Here is a 20,087-nt window from a genome sequence, read left to right as displayed (position 1 = left end):
TAATTATCATCTAAACGGAAGTCAGCATCACTCTTTTCATTCTTGGGCTCTCTCGAATTTCTTGGCGTATGTCGATTCTCGCCAACTCTTTCTTTTCAATTCTTAAGCGGTAAGGGCTCTGGCGGAACTCGTCCTCTTCACATGAATACATAGTAACCGAGATCCCTTGAAAGGAGATCGAAGATCTCCTAGACCGGGAGACTTGTGACGTTTGCTTACTTATCACCGTTGAGAGAGAGAGAGAGAGAGAGAGAGAGAGAGAGAGAGAGAGAGAGAGGAGAGAAAATAAAAGAAAGAAAGAGGAAGACCGGATGAGACGCGAGGCGCCGATTTGTACATACGATTCGTACACGACGAGCACTGCGCTGCGCGGTGCCGAAACTCCGAGTTCAGCCCGCAGCGATGACAACGACGACAACGACGCGGCTGGGCATCATCCTAATGGCGCGTTATCTTGCACATAACGCCAAAACACCGACACACCTATTCTTCGGAATTCCTACCGCCCAGCCTCGTCTACGATACACCATTCCCGATACCGGCGGCCATCTTGCGCCATGACGTCGCCGTCACCAGCCGTCACCGAAGGCGCGCCCGACTCCGCCCGAGCGCCGTCGTCGCAACCGTAGTCCGTAGGCCACGTTTCACGATCGGCAGAGTGCACCGCGACACTCAAGATCGATCGTATGTATGTATGTATGTATGTGCATATATACATACACGCATACGAAATCTTGCATGTTGCAAACTAGTTATGAAAAAGAATTATATAAATTAATCAACTAAAGATAAGTGCACGTAAAATGCGTGAAGATAAAAAATAACTGATGAGAGTCTATCAAATAGGAAAATGGACGATATTGAAAAAAATTAATCGACGTTTAAATAACCGATTCCAAAAAATTACGATGCTTTATAATCGATAATATCGAAATAATAATCGATTAATTCGTAATTTTTTATAGCTATTATTTTAATATTAAATTTATATAATTTAGGGATGACCGACCAAATTTTGATTAACTTAATTAATGATTAATTTTATCAACACAAAGTGTTTACAACATAATTTTTAACCTCGTTTTTAACTGTATATGTTGGATAGGACGATCTCCACTGTTACCCTAACAGCGTGCGCTGCGAGCTCGATTAACCAGATGTTACCGACAGTGTCGTTCCGGAGGCGACGCTCGCGTCTTACCTTATTATTACCTTTCTCTCTTTCTCACGCATCTCTCGAGCGTAACGTACACGTCACTTGCTTTCGCTCACGACGTACGGTGATTACTTACTTGTGTATCTGAAATATTCATTCTGACTTTATATCGTTGTCGTGTCGTGCGTTCTCTTTTCGCGTCGCTGCCCTAATTTCCCCGTCACCTCCAACAGTATAATTCGCCATCTTTAATCCAATTTTTCTTTTCATATGTCAATTTATACAAAACGTTAATAATATTATACTGAAAAAATTTTTTTTTTCATATTTAAAAAGCCTTACTTGAATACTCCTAACAACATATTTACTTAATATAATCACATATTTATTTAGAATTAGATATCTCTGTTAAGTTTTAAGTAGGATTTGATTCAAGAATCAAACAGTGCAAACGGAGACTGTCCTGATATGAAAAAATCAAAGTTAAAAAAGTAATCCTTAAAAAGTAATTCCTTTAATGATACTCTATACATAAAGATTACATGTATAACTTGTCCACTTTTGCTTTTTAGACAAAAATCGGTAACTCCTTTACCGATCCTCAAAAAATTCAAAATTTTATAAAGAAAGAATTCTTTTACCGATTATCGCCAAATTCAAAATAATTTTTAAATGATACTTTATATAAAATTACATATACAACTTACATGTAACTTTTTGAGCAGAAATCGGTAACTCTTTCATCGATCTTCGCCAAATTTTAAAGAATTATATATGAAATTGGGGTAGAAAAACCTGAAGAATATAATAAAGTTAGAAATAGCCCAATATTTCAAAATTTACAAAAGTTAGAGCGACCACAGACATTTCTTAAAAAATTCAAAATTTTTTTAAAAAAGAACCCCTTTACTGATCATCGCCAAATTCAATACCAACCTTCCTTGAATGATACTCTATCGATTAAAAAAAAAACAACCCGATATCTCAATATTTGCGGAAGTTAGAGCAACCACAACATCAAATCTGCACATACACATATACACACATACGAACATTTTTTTAATGCAATATTTCGACGTTTTAGAACACTCTGAACATATTAGCATCAAAAACTCAAAAAACAATCTTTTCTTTAGTTTCTTCTTTACGAAAACTTTACGAAATTTACGAAAACAAAGCTTCCTCTATGAGGAAGCAATTTTTAAATAATTTTTAGATTAATTTTTTTCTTGCAATTTAACACTGAATTTTCCAAATAAAACATACATTTTAATATATTTTTTCAAGCAAAGTTAAAAATTTTTAAAATATATGTTACATATATGTATGTGCTATAAGGACATAAAAGGAGTTAAATAGGAAACAAAAAATAATATTAGAGAGGTTGTTACTAAATAGAAAAAAGCAACATTGGTTTGTTATATTTGTTCGTTATTAAATATATCTTGTACATTATATTATTATGCAATATGAATATATATCTCGTTTCCGACAAGCTACAACTTGTCCGATTTTTCACGATTTTGCTAGTATATATCGGACTGAAATTAGATATCGCGGGAAATGTGGTTGTCCAATGACGTGCCACTAGATAATCCTAGCAATATGGTGCACAGAGACTGCGCTATGCCGCGGGATGCTGAATGATCAATACGCGTGTTACGCTCTGGACCAAAAGACGGAATCGTCAAACTACGTGTCATCTAGCAACATCATGAAAACCAAAACACACACCTGCGTGCCAGGTGCTGTCGGCGTCGGTGAGTTCAGGATATTTCTCGATTTTTATGCCGACTGCTTAAACATTTATAAAGTCAGTTAAGAAAGGATAATGCACATTAACCGTTCGAGACACGACCATTAACATCTTCAAATATCCTCCGCATAAAACTACACCAGTAATCGGAAGTATATTGACGATACACATTATAACAAATCAGAGAAGTGTATTAGATGTTAATTGGAGATTAAATTATTAAATACTACAAATATATTAAGTATTACAATAAAAATTTCTCTTATAAGATTGCACTTTAGCTGACAAATTTTTTTAATTAAGTATTTTATCTGAAAAATGAGTCACTTCAATTTCTTTAGTTTTAAAATAAATTAATATTAGACAGAATTATTGATATAAAAATAAAGTGTTAACTAAGAATTTTCGAAAGTTATTTTTTAAAATTAATATTATCGTGTAAAATGCCTATTACACTGTTAATTTAACAAAAAATGATTTTTTTTAGAATAAGGGTAATGGTTCCCATAATTTTTTAAATGCTGCATACGATTTCCTTTATCAAACTATATTAAAGTTGCAAAAAAGCTATTTTAATTTATTTTGACATATTCTAACTACGATATACATATATACATATGACGTATATTGGAGAAATTTGTTTAGCGCAATCAATTATTAAGCAAAATATATGTTCTTACTAATTCATCTCTTAAAAAGAATTTGCTGTGAGTATATATGACTAAAAAGATATTTAACTATGATTAATATAGGGCCTATTGTGTCAAAGTCGTGTAACTTTTGGATATTACGATAATAGTAGATTACGATATTACGATATATATATTAGTAGTTTATATATTAACACTTCGGTCCGTGAAACCGCTTGATTTTGTTTCATTCTAATTAAGACTACATTTTCGGTTGTCGGATCAAAAAATCAATTTTATACATATTTTGAAAGATGGAGGTCTTTAAAATATATCCTTAAAATATTATGTCAAAATTCGAAAAATTTCCGAGATTAGAGACGACCTAACAGATGCGCACGAGGATGCGCAGGTAGAAAACGGAACGCGTAACGCATTCCTTCGGATTTGAGTTGGGACAGCTCTTCAGATATGAAGAGGACAGTATTTCAATATCCTCTGTATTGTGTGTGTAAGTGCAAAATACAACAAGTGTTTCAATTCTCAATTTGGCGCATCGCGCCTAAGCACCTTTATTGTGGTTACAAAACAATTAAAATTTCTGCGTATCTAGCCGCCGAAATTTTTAATGAAAAATTCAATGCAATTCTAAAACAATGACAACAAAAAGTGTAACTATTTGTCTGCAAGCCAAATTATTTGCTGATTATCGCAACAGCCAGCGATTTAAAACAATGTCCGCCTAAGTACTAAAGAGGCTCGAATCACACGAAAGGACGAATCAACAATATTAAAAGCCTTTTATGAAGAAGAAGGTCTAATTTATGGCCCTAACATAGCTGACTAGCACAAAACAGCTGTAAGTACTTGAAACTCTATAGTTAACTCATGGTGGAAGGAAATAAGGTGAGGCAATGCGCATCATGAGTTTCACAGCCAATAGAGAACGCCGCACAGTTGTCGGCCATTACTAGCGGTTATTCAAACAAATAGGAATAAATAGGAAAATCTCTAAAAGTCACAATTACTGAAAAATTATTAATTTTTCATAACGAATGGAAATAATATCACGAAAACGAGCTTCCATAAGGAAACCATATTTTTCTATGGCATCAGTTTTGGAGGAAACAGATTTTTTTACCAATAAACAAGTCATTTTGGAAAAATTATATATCAAACTTATGAAAAAAAGACTATCAACGAGTAATAAGCATTCGTAATTGATAAATAAAATCAAAACTATGCTAGTATTGCTAATGAATATAAATCATGTCACAAAAGATAGTTTCAGAAATGGTCAGTGGTGTAGCGGCACGTATTATGCTTTGTATATTTGGTAAAAGTTTACAATAACTTACACAGCTTGGATTACTTTGACCTTGACATATGTTGTCAAGGACATAATACTGAGTAACTTTTCCTTATAACTTAGTCGGCGGTCGCTGGTTATTAAAAAGTTATAAACAAAAAAAGTTTGAAAAATATAGCAGCTATTTTGAGTATTGGAAGGCATAAATGACTAATATATATGTCGAAATAGTTTACGCATACACTTTTTACGCGAACCGAGGTTCACCCACACCCCCCCCCCTGCTTTCGGGGGAGGTGCGGTAGCTCCGAAATAGTTCACGCATACACTTTTTACGCGAACCGAGGTTCAACCACACCCCCCCCCCGCTTTCGGGGGAGGTGCGGTAGCCCCGAAATAGTTCACGCATATACTTTTCACGCGAACCGAGGTTCACCCACACCCCCCCCCATTGCTATCGGGGGAGGTGCGGTAGCCTCGAAATAGTTTACGCATGGGTTAGTTGACGCGCTTTAAACAATTAAATACTGTTAAAACGCGTCATCTAACCTATGTAGATTAGTGACGCGCTTTAAACAGTTAAATACTTGTAAAGCGCGTCATCTAATCTACGTATTTTCCAAACTTTTTTTGTTAATAACTTTTTAACGAATAACAAGCAACGGCTAAAACCTTCTGAAGGTCACTCGGGGTCATGACCTTGACAACATATATCAAGGTCATTGAAATCGGTGAGGTCGCCAAACTTTTTTTTGTTAATAACTTTTTAATAAAAAGCGACCGCCGATTAAGTTATAAGGAAAAGTTACTCAGTATTATGTCCTTGACAACCTATAAATTACAATTCCGGATGTTCCCTTTCATCACGTTTATAGGACGTCCATCGAATATCCCGTGGACACGTTTAGGGATTAAAGCATATCCACCAATTTCATAAACAGATATACCGTGGACGTCCATAGAATGTCCGAAGGATGTAAAATGAATGGCCTGTGGATATCGTCAATATCTTTAAAGGGCGTCTTATGGATGTCCTTCGGATCATTCCTTCCTTATCTTATCCTCCGTCCTTATCTTTATATATTTCATTTTATCATAATATATTTTGATGTAAAACGTGAAATAGTTTGTAAAGCATTCTCTTTTCAATGATCATAATATTTGTAATAAATAGTAGATATAATAAGAATATTTACAAGCAACTTTAGTTTAACATTGTTTCACTATACATGCATTGTTTTTGAAATATTAAAAATAAATATTTAAAATAAATCACTCGTCTATAGGTATATATCTTCCTTGAAAATTATTTAACTAAATTTTGAATTAAAAGGTTTTAATTAATGATTATTATATGTATTTCATTAAGCAAAAATGTTTCATTGTTACGCAATACTATCGTACTCACATAAATTGCAGATCTACCTGCTGGAGAATCAATCGAAGAAATCGCCGAATCTGTAGATGAGTTACGGGAGAAGCTTGCCAATATGAAAAAACTTATGAAAGAGCGAAGAGGCACAACGCTGGGAGAGATCAGTGCCCGAAAAAGGAAAGAAACTTCTAACATGATAGATGACAATCTCCTGTCCTGGATGTTCGGATTGGCTCTTATGGGGATTCTACTTGTTAGCTTCTACGCCTTCTATAATCTTTATTACGCGGTGCTGAAGAGATTCCCATCCCATCATACGGAATTATAAGAAAGTGCGTGAGAACAAAAAGGAGCGGGGCTCAAAATTTTCGCAAAGCTGAAATTATATTACAAATCGGTCTTGTTTAATTTCCCTATCAGATAATATCCCAACAAGGGTAATCCCAATGCGTCAGATGTTCTTTTTACTATAAACTCTTTAACTGCCATGTGTTTGATTTTTCTCAATAAAAATGGCATAGAAAAGTATAATATCCAAGTAATTAATAATTAAAAAAAAATTGTAGCAAATTAACCCTTAACGTATATACGTGCGGGTCAACGGCGTCCGAGCCTTAATGATATCTGCTCGTAACTGTAAAACTTGCAAGCCTGTTAGAAGATATTAAATAAACGATGTTTATCAAAATGACTATAAAATCGTCAACTACAATGTAGACAGATGTTTCATAAATTTTTTAAAATTTTTTAAAAACATTTTAAGGTAGGGAAAAATAGCGTTGAATGTGACAGATCTACGTATGCACTTAGAAGGTACTGAAAAAACGTATACACTTTAAGGGTTAAATTTGAGAAAAAAAAATAGACGACAATATGCCATACTCTTATTTATATTTCAATCACGTATTTCGATCATATTTCGATCATATTTCGATCACATATTTCGATCACGTATAATGCCCTATAGAATAAAATTATAGTTTCATGCCAATCAAAAATTTACGATTTCGCTGATGCACTAGCTACCTTAAGGAGCAATCGTTTAAGCTATTGTTTATTAAAAAATATGAACCTCCAGCGCCCCAACTTATTTCCGATATCGTTTACTTAATTGTTAATTAATTTTTATTAAAATAGAGTAGTATAATAAACAATAAAATATATTTTGACACTTTATCCAAATGATTCTGGAGTTTTTTCTAAATTTCTCCCAATAATTTCCAAACGATTGGAAAAGATAATTATAAATAATTTTTAATTATAGTTTGCCAACTACGTTGGTCCTTTAGGGGCTGCGCACAATGAATGGAATAGCGAACAGGAAACAGAATAGAGAACAGTTTAATATTTAACATATGCATGGCAGAATATAAAATAAAATTTCATCACTGTTCCTTAGCGCTATTCCTTCGTCTATTCTGTGGTAATAAAGTACATAGGATATATTAATAAATTTCATATATTAATATATTGAACTGTTCCCAATTCCCTGTTCTCTATTCCTTTCATTGTGCGCGCGCAGCCCCTATATATAGTGTTTATATATATATATATATTCTAAATACGATAAAAATAGACAACTAAACTAAAGCAAACTAAAGTCTCGTGTTTTTAAAATCTTATTAATGTGTATTCTATAATTTAGAGTCTTAATCACGAGGCATAAAATGCAGGAGTCCTTTCCAAAGTTTGTCGCATGTACATTACATACCATCTTTCGTTTAACAAATCAATTCGGCTCAGACTTGGACTACTCGGAGTAGTCTGAGTCGATTTCTTTTCAACGGGAAACATCATTCGGACTGATAACTTTGAACTCACAAGTTATAAACGAATCACACGTGTTTTGTGCTGCTATTGAATCGCTCAGCGGCGTTTAATGTTGAGGCTACTCTGTTCGAGACGCGCGTGTTTGTTCGGAAAAAATAGTTTAAGAGCGAAGAGCTCGGTAATCAGTGTGCGTTACATAACCTACAATGATGAGAGTTGCCTACGATGCCAATCAACGGACGCCAGTCGTAATTCATTGTCCAGTGAGAAAGGTCACTCGTCTGAAGATCCACCATACCTACCATCGCAATCACAAATCGTCATCGCCGGTGCTGGAACTGTCGCCAATTCGGTCGCCTATCATTTAGTACTAAACGGATGGAACGATGTCCTCGTCTTGGAGCAAAACACGTAAATCTATGCCTAATTTGTAGTTTATATGTTTGGAACTTAAATCGTAACTCGCAAAATTACTTTTCTAGTAAACCAAAAAATATTAATACAGTACAGACAAAGAGGGTACGAGGTAGAGGTCAACTCTACCGGACACTTTTTGAAGGCTTTTATATAGGGATCACGTAGTCTATACATGTCGATGGTATCAGTATTAAATTCATGTTTTATCCATAGAGCCTGCCGACATAATCTGACAGTAGATTGTTGGCATAAATTAAATAGAATATATTTTATCTATTATTTTAGAAACATTTAAATAAAATACATTAGTTAAATGATTACAAAACAGCATATTATGCTCAATTTCTGTAATCAATCTGTCATTATATTCTGTTAGCAGATTCTGTTGCTGGCAATCTCAACAAAATTTATAGTAGACACTTTCAAAATCTGTTTTTGACAAATTTGGCTATCTGAGTTTTGCTAATAGAACTTACAGACTCTGCTGCTTTCTAATCATTTAAATGGTTGCAAACCCAATAAGCAAGCTATCCACAGTATGTCAGCAGCAGTACTGGCAGCAAATTCTGTCAGAAATGGCTAGCAAATTAGCTATCTGAGTTATAGCCATTAAATGATAAGACAATCACTTGATTATAGAATTGGCAGTGGATCCTCACACTTTGGATCTGGTACACTTGGGCTCTTCAAGCCAATTTCTCGCAGGAACTTAATTGCATACAGCATCAAGTTATATCAGCAGCTACAGAAAATGGGCTATGACATAGGATTGAGGCAATATGGCAGTATAAATTTGGCTCAGTCTAAGGATAGAATGGTGGCCCTTAAAAGGAGAATGGCTTATAATGTACCAACTGGATTGCATTGTGAAGTAAATATTGTTTTTATTATTGATCACAATTGATTTGATACTAATTTAATATAATTTAACTTCACGCTTGAATAAATTGACTATATATTGTATGAATCTGTGAATCTCTATGAAAAGACAATATTGCGAGAAAAAATCAATTTTATGAAATTAGTAAACACTTTCTACTGTATAATATTATTTATACTTTGTAATATTCTAAATTATAATGTAAAGCATAACATATAGCATGTAGTAATTGTTGAGAATTACCTAGTTATAAAATTATATTAATACATTATAGATCTTGGGCAAAGAAGAACTGAAAAGATTACATCCTTACTTACACGTTGAGGATATAGAAGGAGCAATTTGGGTACCAGAAGATGCTGTTGCTAATCTAACTGCAATTTGTGAAGTCTTAGCAAAATTAGCGAAGCAAGGAGGAGCACGATATGTCGAGCATTGTCGTGTAGAACAGGTAAAGACTGAAAAAGGTGCTGTTAAAAGTGTCAAGACTGAATATGGTACTGTTTTCTGCCAGTATTTCATTAATTGTGCTGGGATGGTAGGTATATTTGCAAAAATCCTAAATGCAATTATAGCATTTACAATATGATTAATGTAATATATTTGTTCGTTAACTCCATAGTGGGCCCGTGAGTTAGGATTAAAATGTACACCACCTGTTCGAATTCCTGCATATCCTGCAGAACATTTATATGCAATCGTATCTCCTTTGTCGTCAGAAATCAGTACATCTTTACCATATATACGAGATTTTGACTCATACTCATATATGAGAGAATGGAAAGGTATGTCTTTTCCATATTTTCTATATTGTATTAAATGTTTTTGATGAATTAAAGATATGAAGGTATATGTTATATTTAGGATGCACCTACGTTATTTATATTGTAATTGATAATTCCACAGGTGGATTTTTACTTGGCTGGTTTGAGCCTGATGCAAAACCAGCGTTTGGCAGCGGTCGAGTTCCTTCAAAAGATTGGACAAAACACGTAAAAAGTGATCTAGCTCATTGGCAGCCATTATGGGAAAAAGTTGTACATAGATTACCGATCTTAAAAGAAATAAAACATCCAAATATATATAATTGCCCTGACAATTTTACACCAGATGGTAGATGGATATTAGGAGAAAGTCCTGAAGTAAAGAACTATTTTGTTGCCGTTGGGATGAATGGCAATTCATTACAAGGTAAGCAAGATTTTGAAAACGTCTCTGAGTTCCTTGATCCATTCTCATTTCTCATATGAATAAATTTGAGATATTACTATATATTTTTTTAAAAGGTGCTGGTGGAATTGGTAAAGAAATCGCTGAATCTTTAATAAATGGTGAATCGACACAGGAAGTGCTCCCGTTTAATGTGCAAAGATTTCTAGATTTACACAACAATAAACAATACCTGCAGCAGCGAATGAAGGAAGTAGTTGGCCGAAATTATGCTATACTATATCCTCATCAATCTGAGTATAAATACGCTCGTAAATTGCGTTGTTCACCCTTATATTCCGTTCTAGAAGAACGCGGTGCAATTTTTGGTGTAAAAATGGCCTACGAACGTCCACTTTACTTTGATCCTACTTATAGACGTGGGTTCCTTAAAATATTAAATCTTCTGAAACAAAGCATATCGTTGAAATATTATAAAACTTATATTATTTTTATTTATATTTGATAGGAGGACAGAAAAAGCCGACTATGCCCAAAGGTAGCTTTTATAAACCAAAATTCTTTGATTTCATAAAGGACGAATTTCAAGCGTGCAGAGAAGGTGTCGGAATAATAGATATGAGCTCATTTTCGAAAATCGAAATCAAAGTAAGTGATTAATATAACAAAATCAATGAATGCGAAATATATGTTAAATATTTTTCTCCTTTCCTCGCTCTTTTCTGCAAAAATCAAAATCTTTTTTAAAATTCATTTATGATCAAAATTTACTTTTTGAAGTATATTAAAAGTATGCAATAATAACATAAGTCCAATTAATCAAAATTTGATCAAACATACGGTTTCTAATGTTACAGATTTAATTATATCCCCGTTTTATTATCTTATCTTTTTAATAATTAATTTTCTTGTAGTCTAGTCATGGAGAGGTAGTAGACTACCTGCAACAGTTGTGTTCTAATGATGCTAATATATCAGTTGGCGGAATAGTTCATACAGGAATGCAAAATGAGAAAGGTGGTTATGAAAATGACTGTATGTTGGTACGACAAGGACAAAACAGCTATTTTATGGTCTCGCCTACGTCACAGCAGACACGTATTTATCAGTGGATGTCTAGGTAAGTGCTATTCTACAGGTTATAATAAAACAAACAGATATTAGTTTGGAATCAAAGAGAAATTCAATTTTAAATTAAAAAATACAATAATAAACGTATTAGATTTTTTTATTCTTAAAAAGAAATTCTTTTACTAAGAATTGATTTTCTCATTTGAATTCCAAAGCTACTATTATAAATTATTCTTTACTTTCTGTAAATATATAAGCATTATTTCTATTATTAATATAATTTTTATAAATGTTTCCTTATTTAACAAAATAGACATTTGCCGACAGACCATTCGGTAGGTCTTAATGACGTGACTTCAAAATATACAGTGATCAATGTAGTAGGTCCGAAAGCTACTGATCTGCTTTCCGAGTTATCTAACTCTGACATCAATCTTTCACCCTTCACTTATAAGGTCAGAGTACTTTTCGTAATCGTCACATTGATCATTTCTTTTATTTTAGTACAGATATCTCAAATTGATCCTTTATTCAAAATGGTAGACGGTAAACGTTGCATATGCTTCGGACGTTATGGTGATGGCATTCACACATACGGGTGAATCTGGTTATTGTCTCTACATACCTTCGGAATATGCGCTGCACGTTTATTCAACATTAATGGCTGTAGGCAAAGACTACGGTGCACGAGATGTTGGTGTACTCACACAACGTTTCATGAGAATAGAAAGATTTATTCCGTTTTGGGCTGAAGAATTGACACCGTATGTCACGCCGTACGAAGCTGGAAGCGGCTACAGCGTAAAGTTAGATGTTAATATCGCCGCATTAATCCTATTCTATTTGTATTCTGCACACATATGTTTCTACATTTAAAATTGTTAGTTTTTTTTTATAAAGTATAGAACTTTTTGTGTTATCGTTTGTATTTTGCAAATCTATTAAAAAATAAAGTTGAAAGATTTAAAAATGTTAAGAGCAGCTACAAAAAAACACATATACAGTCAAAAATGGGTCAGATCCGATGAATTTAATAAATATTTTATAATTTTATTACAGAAGGGCTATTTTATTGGCAAATCTGCTTTACAACAGCAGAAGATACAAGGAGTGACAAGAAGATTGGTTCTATTTGTTCTTGACGGCATGGACTTGAACAAGGATGTGTGGGCATGGGGTGGTGAACCGTTATATCGGAATGATGAATTTGTTGGTACTGTTACATCGGCCGGGTAAATATGTGTTGCATTTATTGAACATACATTTTATATGTTGTTATTTATCTGCATTATATGTATATAGCATCATCATTAGCATTATTATATTATAATCACTTTTTTAGTTATGGTTTTGTAACAGAGAAACTCGTTTGTCTTGGATTTATTAGTCTTCCTAGAGCAGAAAGACAACAGACAAACACAGTTACAACAGACTTTATAATGGATCCAACGACATGTTATGAAATTGATATCGCTGGGACTAAATTTCCTGCTAAACCACATATCCATCCATTGCCCATACCAATAAGCAGTAAATTAAACAAAAAATATATTCCTACTCCGGTTATCTCATACCAAAGTGACGTCTCATGTTAAAAAAAATATTTTAATCATTTTTATTATCAATTCGGAATTTAATGAGTAATATATTATTCGTAGTTCTGCATAATAATTTATAACTTGTATGTTATCGCGCGCGTAAAATATATGTTATAAAAATAATTTATTAGTAACTTTCTTTTAATATTATTAAATTTAATATTATTATATAATTAAATTTAATTTTAATATTATTAATTATTATTAAATTTAATATTATATAATTAAATTTAATTTTAGTATTATCAATTAATATCTATTAATTTAATATTAATTTTATTTATTAATAACTTTTACTAAAATGTTTTATTTATTAAGCAATATAATATATATAATCTTCTGAAATGACTCTTATTTAAGTGTAAATTGCTGCAAATCTGTATTGATAGATTATTCATAATGTTGAATGTAACATTTTCGTTATATTTATAATATTGGTTGTAGAGATAAATTTCTTCCAGTTTTTAGGTAAAATCAAAATTTTATTTTAAAAAGACTAAAAAAGGCTCAATTGTCCAAATATTCTCTATTATTATCGAGATGATTTTATACCATTGTGATAGGAACTTGACGGCTTTGAGGCGATAGAATATCGAGACATTTTCGGACATTGTCATCTGTCGTGAAATATGTATTTGCCAAATGACATAATGACTTAAACAAGTGGTAATCTGAAGGACCCATTGTTTGGCAAATAAGCCACGTAAGAGAGAACTTCCAGCTCAAGATGACACTTTTTGTCGTCTTTACTGCGTGTGAAGTCATGGAGCAAAATGACCTTACGATTGCTCATCAGTAAATGGCATTTCGACAAGTTGGTAGCGCTTAGCAATTACTATTTTTCCTGTATTTAGTAACTCATAACACATAATTTCTTTCATGTCCCACTAGATGCACAGTAATATCTTCTTGATTGTTGAACTTAAGTCAAAATCACCCTTCTCAAATCATTTATTTTCATTTCTACTCAATTCTTTTACCATAAGAATAGCTTCAATTACGACTTTTTTAATATTAAATGCAAAAAATATAACGAATATACTATTTACTAAGTGTCGATACATCATTGAAATGTTCCTAAGGAACAATACGATCTATAATCTTCCGAAATCTCTGAATTCTTACGAATATGGAGAAATAAATAGAGAAATAACTGTGCCCAATAATAGTTTATCATATAATAGTTATTGCTTGATGGCACACCTCAAAAGGATTAGTAAGATGGTCAGCAAGAGACGTGTCTTCTGCCTCACGAAGAACAACGCGAAGATGTAATAACATTTTATTTCATTGTATCACATGGGAGCAGGTCATAACATCAGTAGAATTGGATAATTGCCGAAAACATAATGCCACTATTCTTCTAATGTTGAACAGTAACATCAAGTAGAATGTGATCACCTTTATTAAGAAGGTAACGCATTATAAAGAGAACTGGGAGAAAACTAGAATGTATAAAATGGAACAATTTTAGACACAAAAGAGAAGGGAGCAGGTCATAACATCAGTAGAATTGGATAATTGCCGAAAACATAATGCCACTATTCTTCTAATGTTGAACAGTAACATCAAGTAGAATATGATCACCTTTATTAAGAAGGTAACGCATTATAAAGAGAACTGGGAGAAAACTAGTATGTATAAAATGGAACAATTTTAGACACAAAAGAGAAGACACATCGGATTTGAATTCTTGGATACAGAGTTTTGTTCCGGCAGGATCGCAGAATGGACGAAAATGCGATACTCGCGAGATGAAGAGTGAGGGGCGCGTGCGCGCGAAAAAGGATGATGAGCCCAAAAGTGTCACAAACGTAATACTTGCAGCTCCATGAACTCCTCTAAATTCGTTCAAAAAAGAGGAAATTGTAAAGGATGGTAAGGCTTCAATCTCCACCGGACTGGGCTCGTAATAAGATTGGATAATTATAACATGGAATCCTGAAGTAATACACAAAGTTTCGAGGCTTCAGTAGTGCAGTCACTCGTTCGTTATAAAAAATTTAAATAAAATTAGATTAAATCAAGTTTAGAATATCTTTTAGATAATTTAAAAAATTACAAGTGGTGTTTGTATAACTCTTAGAAAAATAATAAACTTCTATCTAGTAAAAAAATTAATTATTTTAATATTTCCTTCTCACACATTTTATTTATATTCCATCTTGCTTTTTTTATATAAGTAGATGAGAAAAACTAGAAAAAACCCATACAAACTATCTTGAAAAACTTAATAGGAAATATTAACATAAGGATCATATCTATTTATTATCATATAATCTACGATATAAAATCTTTTGTTGCAGTTCTGATATGAAGAATCAAAAAGCAATGTAATACATAAATATTTTATTTAAAAATATTCCAACAATGAAAACAAATCGTGGTTTACTTGAAAAATTAATTTCAACGTAATTGAAAAATGTCGATGCGCAAGAAATTTGTATGCATACAATCATGTACAGATATTTGTTTATATGTTTACTAATTATTTTAATTTTATAAATATGCATAGTAGAAGTCAGAATTAAAAATGAAAAAGCAAATTCCTTTTAGTGGAATTTTTGCATATAGGTATGTGTGATTGTACACATACTATAATCTTGACGGTCTTATGGATTAAATTAATCTACAAAGATTTATTTATTTAGTATCTGTAAACTTATCAGTGGATTTGAAGCGCGAGCTAGATGTCTCGACTTAGCACTCGTTGCTCCCGATGATGCAGCATCCCTGTCAAATTTTCTTTTCCTTCTTCCCATTCCCATGACTTTTTTCAAAGTGGGTGGTACTATATATTCAGGCACATCTTTTAAATGCGGTTGCAATTTCACAGTATGCAACGTCTTGTCCTGGCGCAATGACTTCAAGTCTCGCGGGTTATCCTCGAAGTAACTTTTTAGTTTCTCACAATTCATAACTTCCTGTTTAATTTCTTTCAATCGCGCTTCTCGAACGGCAATCCTTGTAACAGCTTTCCAAGCATCTTTCGCACGATATCTGAAATCATCATAATTTCGCAAAATAAAACAGATCAGCGTCGAAAATAATTCTATACAAAATTAAATAATATATATAACTAAAAAAAGATAAAGAAGGTACCTATATTCTTCTACAAAAATCTAACTATAATTTCAAAATTTTATTATGTTACAATAAAATCAGAAAAATTGAGTCGTACCGAAAACCCTCTACTTCTTCCAATTTAAACTGATAGGTTTTAAATAGACTTTCACAGTTGTAAGTGTGCTTCAATTCCTGTTCAACTTCTTCCATCAATGGTCTCTCTCTAATAGCTACAAAGCTAAGAGCAGTTCCCTGATTCTTCCCGCGTGCGGTACGTCCCGCTCTGTGTATGTAAGAATTCAAATCCAATGGGAAGTCAAAGTTGATTACATTGGACACGAATTGGAAATCGATACCGCGCGCTACACCTGATTCCTTGTCTTTCTTTCGTTTGCTTTTTTTCGGTTTTATCACATGTGGCTACAAGAGATATGTATATGAATAAAATAATACAAAGTACAATTCCTTATTATGTGCATACCTCTTCTAAGACTTTCTCATCCGATGCTATTATAATGTCGTAAGCGCCACTGTTGAATTGCGAAACCGCTCTACATCTTGAGGTTGCTGGTAACTCGGAATTTAAAACACACGTTGGAATACCAAACTGCTCTAAGAATAGCTTCAATTTGTAGCATCTATCTACAGTGTGTACAAAGATTATAGATTTTCCCCTAATAAAAAATTAAAAGAGTATAATATATTTGCAGTAATTGGCAAAAATAATTTTCTATTAGAAGATATTATATACTCTACTAAACGTGCGTGCGTGTGCATGCATGTGCGTGTGCGTGTGTGTGTGTAAAATTACCTAATTAAATATAATTTTAATAAGGCATATAAAATGGCAGCTTTATCATTTTCCTCTGCAGCCAACGTATAATGAGCCAATTGTGTAGGAGGAGCTAACGGTGGCTCTTCTAGTTTTAAAATTGCAGGATTGTGCAGAATTAATTTCTTCAAAGTTTGAACATCCTCAGACAACGTGGCAGACGCCAAAACTGCTTGATATGCCGTTGGTAAGTAAGCTAACACAGCTTTTATGTCCTTTTCATATCCAAATGAAAATAGCTGTATCAATAATATAATTATATATTAAATGGTATGATCTGATTAAATTGACTTTGCAATGCTTACAAATGCTATGACATAAGTACATACTAAATCAGCTTCGTCGATTATTAATGTATCAAGACTATGTTTCAGCATCAAATTTTTTGCTTTTAAATGCTGCAATAATCGACCTGGGGTAACCACAACAATATCTGGCATTTCGCTTAGTAAAAGTTTTTGCGAATTCAAATCCATTTGTAGACTAAGATCAATCACTCTGACTTCCCTACAGCACTTTATCGTTAGGTTCATGATAACATCATGAATTTGCTTGCATAATTCCTTGCTAGGTGCAACGATCAGACCTTTAATCTCCTGTCTCTCTTGTGTTCGTTTTTTTAGTAATATTTTCTGAATAAGCGGTACTGCAAAGGCAGCAGTTTTGCCTGAACCTGTACGAGCCCTAATTAAGAGATCCTTCCCTTCCAATAACAGAGGTATCGCTTTTTCTTGTATTAATGTAGGCTCCATCCAGCCTAGTTTCGTGATAGCCTATAAAATTTATTTTTTAATATATTTTTTAGATTATTCTTATACTTATCGCCTTGTACATTTTAGAAGTAATATTTACAAAATAATGCTATTACGTTATCTCAATGTTTCTATTTGTCAACTATAAACTTATCTTTGTCATTGCTTAACCCTCACCACCCACTTGAGGTCTTTTTAGACCCCATGTACCTAAAAATAGCAATATTTTCTGTTTTACTGAAAATAATGATTTTGAATAGTTATTTTTATAGCAATATTTATACTTTCTTTTACTTTTAATTTTAATAAAAATGTTTATATATAAAAAATTTTTTATTTGTAGGTATGTTAAACTTTTTTCAATATAAAATGAATAATTATAAGTTAAAGTTAAAAACAACTCAGATAGATTATATGAAATCCTAAAGATGGGTGGCAAGGATTAACCATTTGAGTGTCAAAAGTGATTGATGAGAGAATTTTTGCAAAAAATACCAAGCAAGCCCTATAATAGATTCATTTTTTCAGTACACTCAATTTCTATAGTTATTGTCAAGATTTAATTAATCATTACTAAATCAAACTATTCTGCAATATAAAGTAACAATATCCAACAATAATAATAGAAGAAAACAACAGAATTGACAATTGACAATTTAATATGGAAAAGGAGTGCAATTCGCTGATATAAAACAGGAGAAACATGATTGCACTTCTTAGCACTCAAATAATTATACATATATACTTGTAGTAGGCATGTTCAAGCCAGCAAGTAAAGCAGCTAGAACGAATGTATTGAAAAATTGCTAGCTACTTTATTGCAGCAATTTAGCTATATAGCATATTATGTTCTCTGTTGATTAATTTATGCTATAAATTTAATATTGCTTACATTTTACTAGTTTTCACTTACATAGCGGTAATATCTTCAAAAGTACAAAATATGATGTTATCAGAAGATGGAAAGATCCATATGTGGTTAATGAGAACGTACTAATTACTTTTTAGTATAGTAATAATAATTTTTAAATCTCTACAACAAAAATTCTAGTTTGTTATTATAAAAGAATATGTGCTTAATGATGTACAAATGATAATCCTATTCTATAATTCTTAAGAACAGTATCATTATTATTATATTGTTGTTGTACAGCTTTTTTACCATATATTATACTCTGCGCGCAACCACAATATAATAATACCGACACTGTCATTAAAACTATTAAGGGCCGGTTGTTCCAACCTATTGCTAAGCTACCTAATAGTTAATGCGCTATATAACCCAAAGGCAGGGTTGAAGGCGCTAAATGCTCCTAACCTAAAAGAAGCAAAACAAAAAACCTAATAGTTAAATCATATCATCTTTGGTTTAATTGGCTCCTGCCTCTATTCCGAGGACAATATGGAGTTAAATCATATGTCTATCTTTACCTAATGTAAAGGATAAACAAAAACATACATATGATTTAACTATTAGGGCCGCAGGGGGAAGTGATCCGCGCAGTTCCTTGGGCTTAACGCACCTACGGCAATAACGAGTTCCCGACACCGCGGACATACACGAACAATTATACATACATTCATACACTTGCACAGTTTCGAGTTCAAAGTTCTACGAGTTTACGAGTTTATATTACGCAGTTTAACTTCTGTTTGGGACGCTTTTATTGAGGCGTTCATGTTAATCTAATCGAAGTCTCTTTTGTTTTGATGTGATGCAACTAGTTTCGGTTTTGCTACTATGACCACATGGGCTACCCCCACAGTCTTTCCTTTATTTGAATTAAAAAAAAAAAAAAATTTAACTATTAGGTAGTTTAGCAACAGGCTAGAACCAGCCCTAAAAGTTATAAAATAGTACCACTATGTTAGTTGCATTTTGCTTGGTAAGCAAGCTAGCTCCTTTGCCGGCTTGAATGCACCTGATTAAACTTTCTTATTGTTCAAGAAAATAATATTGCGTAATAAAATACGTCTAAACTAGATACATAAGACATCAGCTTCATTATAATCTGTCAAATCGATTTTACCTTTAGTATTCTGTCGTCTAGTTCTAATTCGTGAAAATTTTTCGACTTTGGTTCAATTTCTTCATTTAATTCCATCTTGCTTGTAGACATTTTCGATTTTGGTTTAGTTTTTTCATTTAATTCCATCCTGTTTGTAGACATAATTACATTTTATTCTCAAACTTTAAACTTTATTACTTTATTAAACGTACAGTTTATCAATTCTTAACACGTAACACGTGCGTAAACAGTGGTCACAGCACACAAGTATAAAGGTAGGTTTTCATGGGCCATGGT

At 32.8% G+C, this 20,087-nt stretch overlaps 4 protein-coding genes across 30 annotated transcripts in view; 2 read left to right on the top strand and 2 right to left on the bottom strand.

Moving 5' to 3' along the window:
• Liprin-alpha (PTPRF interacting protein alpha) overlaps window positions 1-623 on the bottom strand; it is a 49,285-nt gene extending 48,662 nt beyond the window's left edge. For 9 of the 18 annotated variants that reach the window (XM_071794698.1, XM_071794695.1, XM_071794704.1 and 6 more), the window contains exon 1: window positions 342-622. The gene's annotated coding sequence lies outside the window, so the exon portion shown is untranslated. Of the gene's footprint in view, window positions 1-341 lie in introns of all 18 variants that reach the window. The other 9 variants (XM_071794692.1, XM_071794693.1, XM_071794694.1 and 6 more) reach the window with 2 other exon arrangements.
• A 2,133-nt stretch (window positions 624-2,756) lies between these two features.
• Window positions 2,757-7,401, top strand: LOC139822747 (uncharacterized). The gene is made up of 2 exons (XM_071794729.1): window positions 2,757-2,916; window positions 6,270-7,401. The coding sequence occupies exons 1-2, from the start codon at window positions 2,793-2,795 to the stop codon at window positions 6,551-6,553; spliced, it is 408 nt and encodes a 135-aa protein (XP_071650830.1). The 5' UTR covers window positions 2,757-2,792; the 3' UTR covers window positions 6,554-7,401.
• A 374-nt stretch (window positions 7,402-7,775) lies between these two features.
• LOC139822739 (pyruvate dehydrogenase phosphatase regulatory subunit, mitochondrial-like) lies at window positions 7,776-15,248 on the top strand. Of its 7 annotated transcripts, none has more exons than XR_011734581.1 (14): window positions 7,776-8,406; window positions 9,052-9,283; window positions 9,567-9,830; window positions 9,915-10,077; window positions 10,199-10,483; window positions 10,579-10,881; window positions 10,971-11,110; window positions 11,377-11,582; window positions 11,847-11,988; window positions 12,077-12,346; window positions 12,593-12,765; window positions 12,876-14,545; window positions 14,606-14,731; window positions 14,851-15,248. XR_011734581.1 is itself a non-coding variant. In XM_071794714.1 (13 exons), exons 3-13 carry the CDS (start codon window positions 9,164-9,166, stop codon window positions 13,126-13,128), a joined length of 2,319 nt encoding a protein of 772 aa, XP_071650815.1. In that variant the 5' UTR covers window positions 8,267-8,406; window positions 8,478-8,593; window positions 9,052-9,163; the 3' UTR covers window positions 13,129-15,248. The 7 variants fall into 7 exon arrangements, 2 of the variants coding, with proteins under 2 accessions (XP_071650814.1, XP_071650815.1); XR_011734579.1 differs by having other exon boundaries at window positions 14,792-15,248; XR_011734577.1 differs by having other exon boundaries at window positions 14,606-15,248.
• Window positions 15,249-15,465: 217 nt separating this feature from the next.
• Window positions 15,466-20,071, bottom strand: Hlc (putative ATP-dependent RNA helicase DDX56). 4 transcript variants are annotated; one of them, XM_071794719.1, is made up of 6 exons: window positions 19,812-20,071; window positions 17,359-17,802; window positions 17,009-17,268; window positions 16,679-16,871; window positions 16,313-16,617; window positions 15,466-16,131 (listed from the first exon to the last, which is right to left on the bottom strand). In XM_071794719.1, the coding sequence occupies exons 1-6, from the start codon at window positions 19,950-19,952 to the stop codon at window positions 15,771-15,773; spliced, it is 1,704 nt and encodes a 567-aa protein (XP_071650820.1). In that variant the 5' UTR covers window positions 19,953-20,071; the 3' UTR covers window positions 15,466-15,770. The 4 variants fall into 4 exon arrangements, with proteins under 4 accessions (XP_071650820.1, XP_071650821.1, XP_071650823.1 ...); XM_071794720.1 differs by lacking the exon at window positions 19,812-20,071 and adding an exon at window positions 19,360-19,567; XM_071794722.1 differs by lacking the exon at window positions 19,812-20,071 and adding an exon at window positions 19,305-19,326.
• Between the last annotated feature and the right edge of the window lie 16 nt (window positions 20,072-20,087).

The sequence above is a fragment of the Temnothorax longispinosus genome, chromosome 12, assembly GCF_030848805.1.
Source record: "Temnothorax longispinosus isolate EJ_2023e chromosome 12, Tlon_JGU_v1, whole genome shotgun sequence".
In the NCBI taxonomy this organism is placed as follows: domain Eukaryota; kingdom Metazoa; phylum Arthropoda; class Insecta; order Hymenoptera; family Formicidae; genus Temnothorax; species Temnothorax longispinosus.
This window is presented reverse-complemented; position numbering and strand designations above follow the sequence as displayed.

Coding starts and splice junctions, on each gene's coding strand:
- Hlc (XM_071794719.1), bottom strand. CDS start 19,952: ATGTCTACAAACAGGATGGAATTAAATGAAAAAACTAAACCAAAATCG. Junction 16,872..17,008: donor TTAAAATTATATTTAATTAG/GTAATTTTACAC, acceptor ATTTTTTATTAG/GGGAAAATCTATAATCTTTG. Junction 16,618..16,678: donor ATGAGAAAGTCTTAGAAGAG/GTATGCACATAA, acceptor TATCTCTTGTAG/CCACATGTGATAAAACCGAA.
- LOC139822739 (XM_071794713.1), top strand. CDS start 8,105: ATGTTGAGGCTACTCTGTTCGAGACGCGCGTGTTTGTTCGGAAAAAAT. Junction 10,882..10,970: donor CTTTGATCCTACTTATAGAC/GTGGGTTCCTTA, acceptor TATATTTGATAG/GAGGACAGAAAAAGCCGACT. Junction 11,583..11,846: donor ATTTATCAGTGGATGTCTAG/GTAAGTGCTATT, acceptor TTAACAAAATAG/ACATTTGCCGACAGACCATT.
- LOC139822747 (XM_071794729.1), top strand. CDS start 2,793: ATGCTGAATGATCAATACGCGTGTTACGCTCTGGACCAAAAGACGGAA. Junction 2,917..6,269: donor GCCAGGTGCTGTCGGCGTCG/GTGAGTTCAGGA, acceptor CATAAATTGCAG/ATCTACCTGCTGGAGAATCA.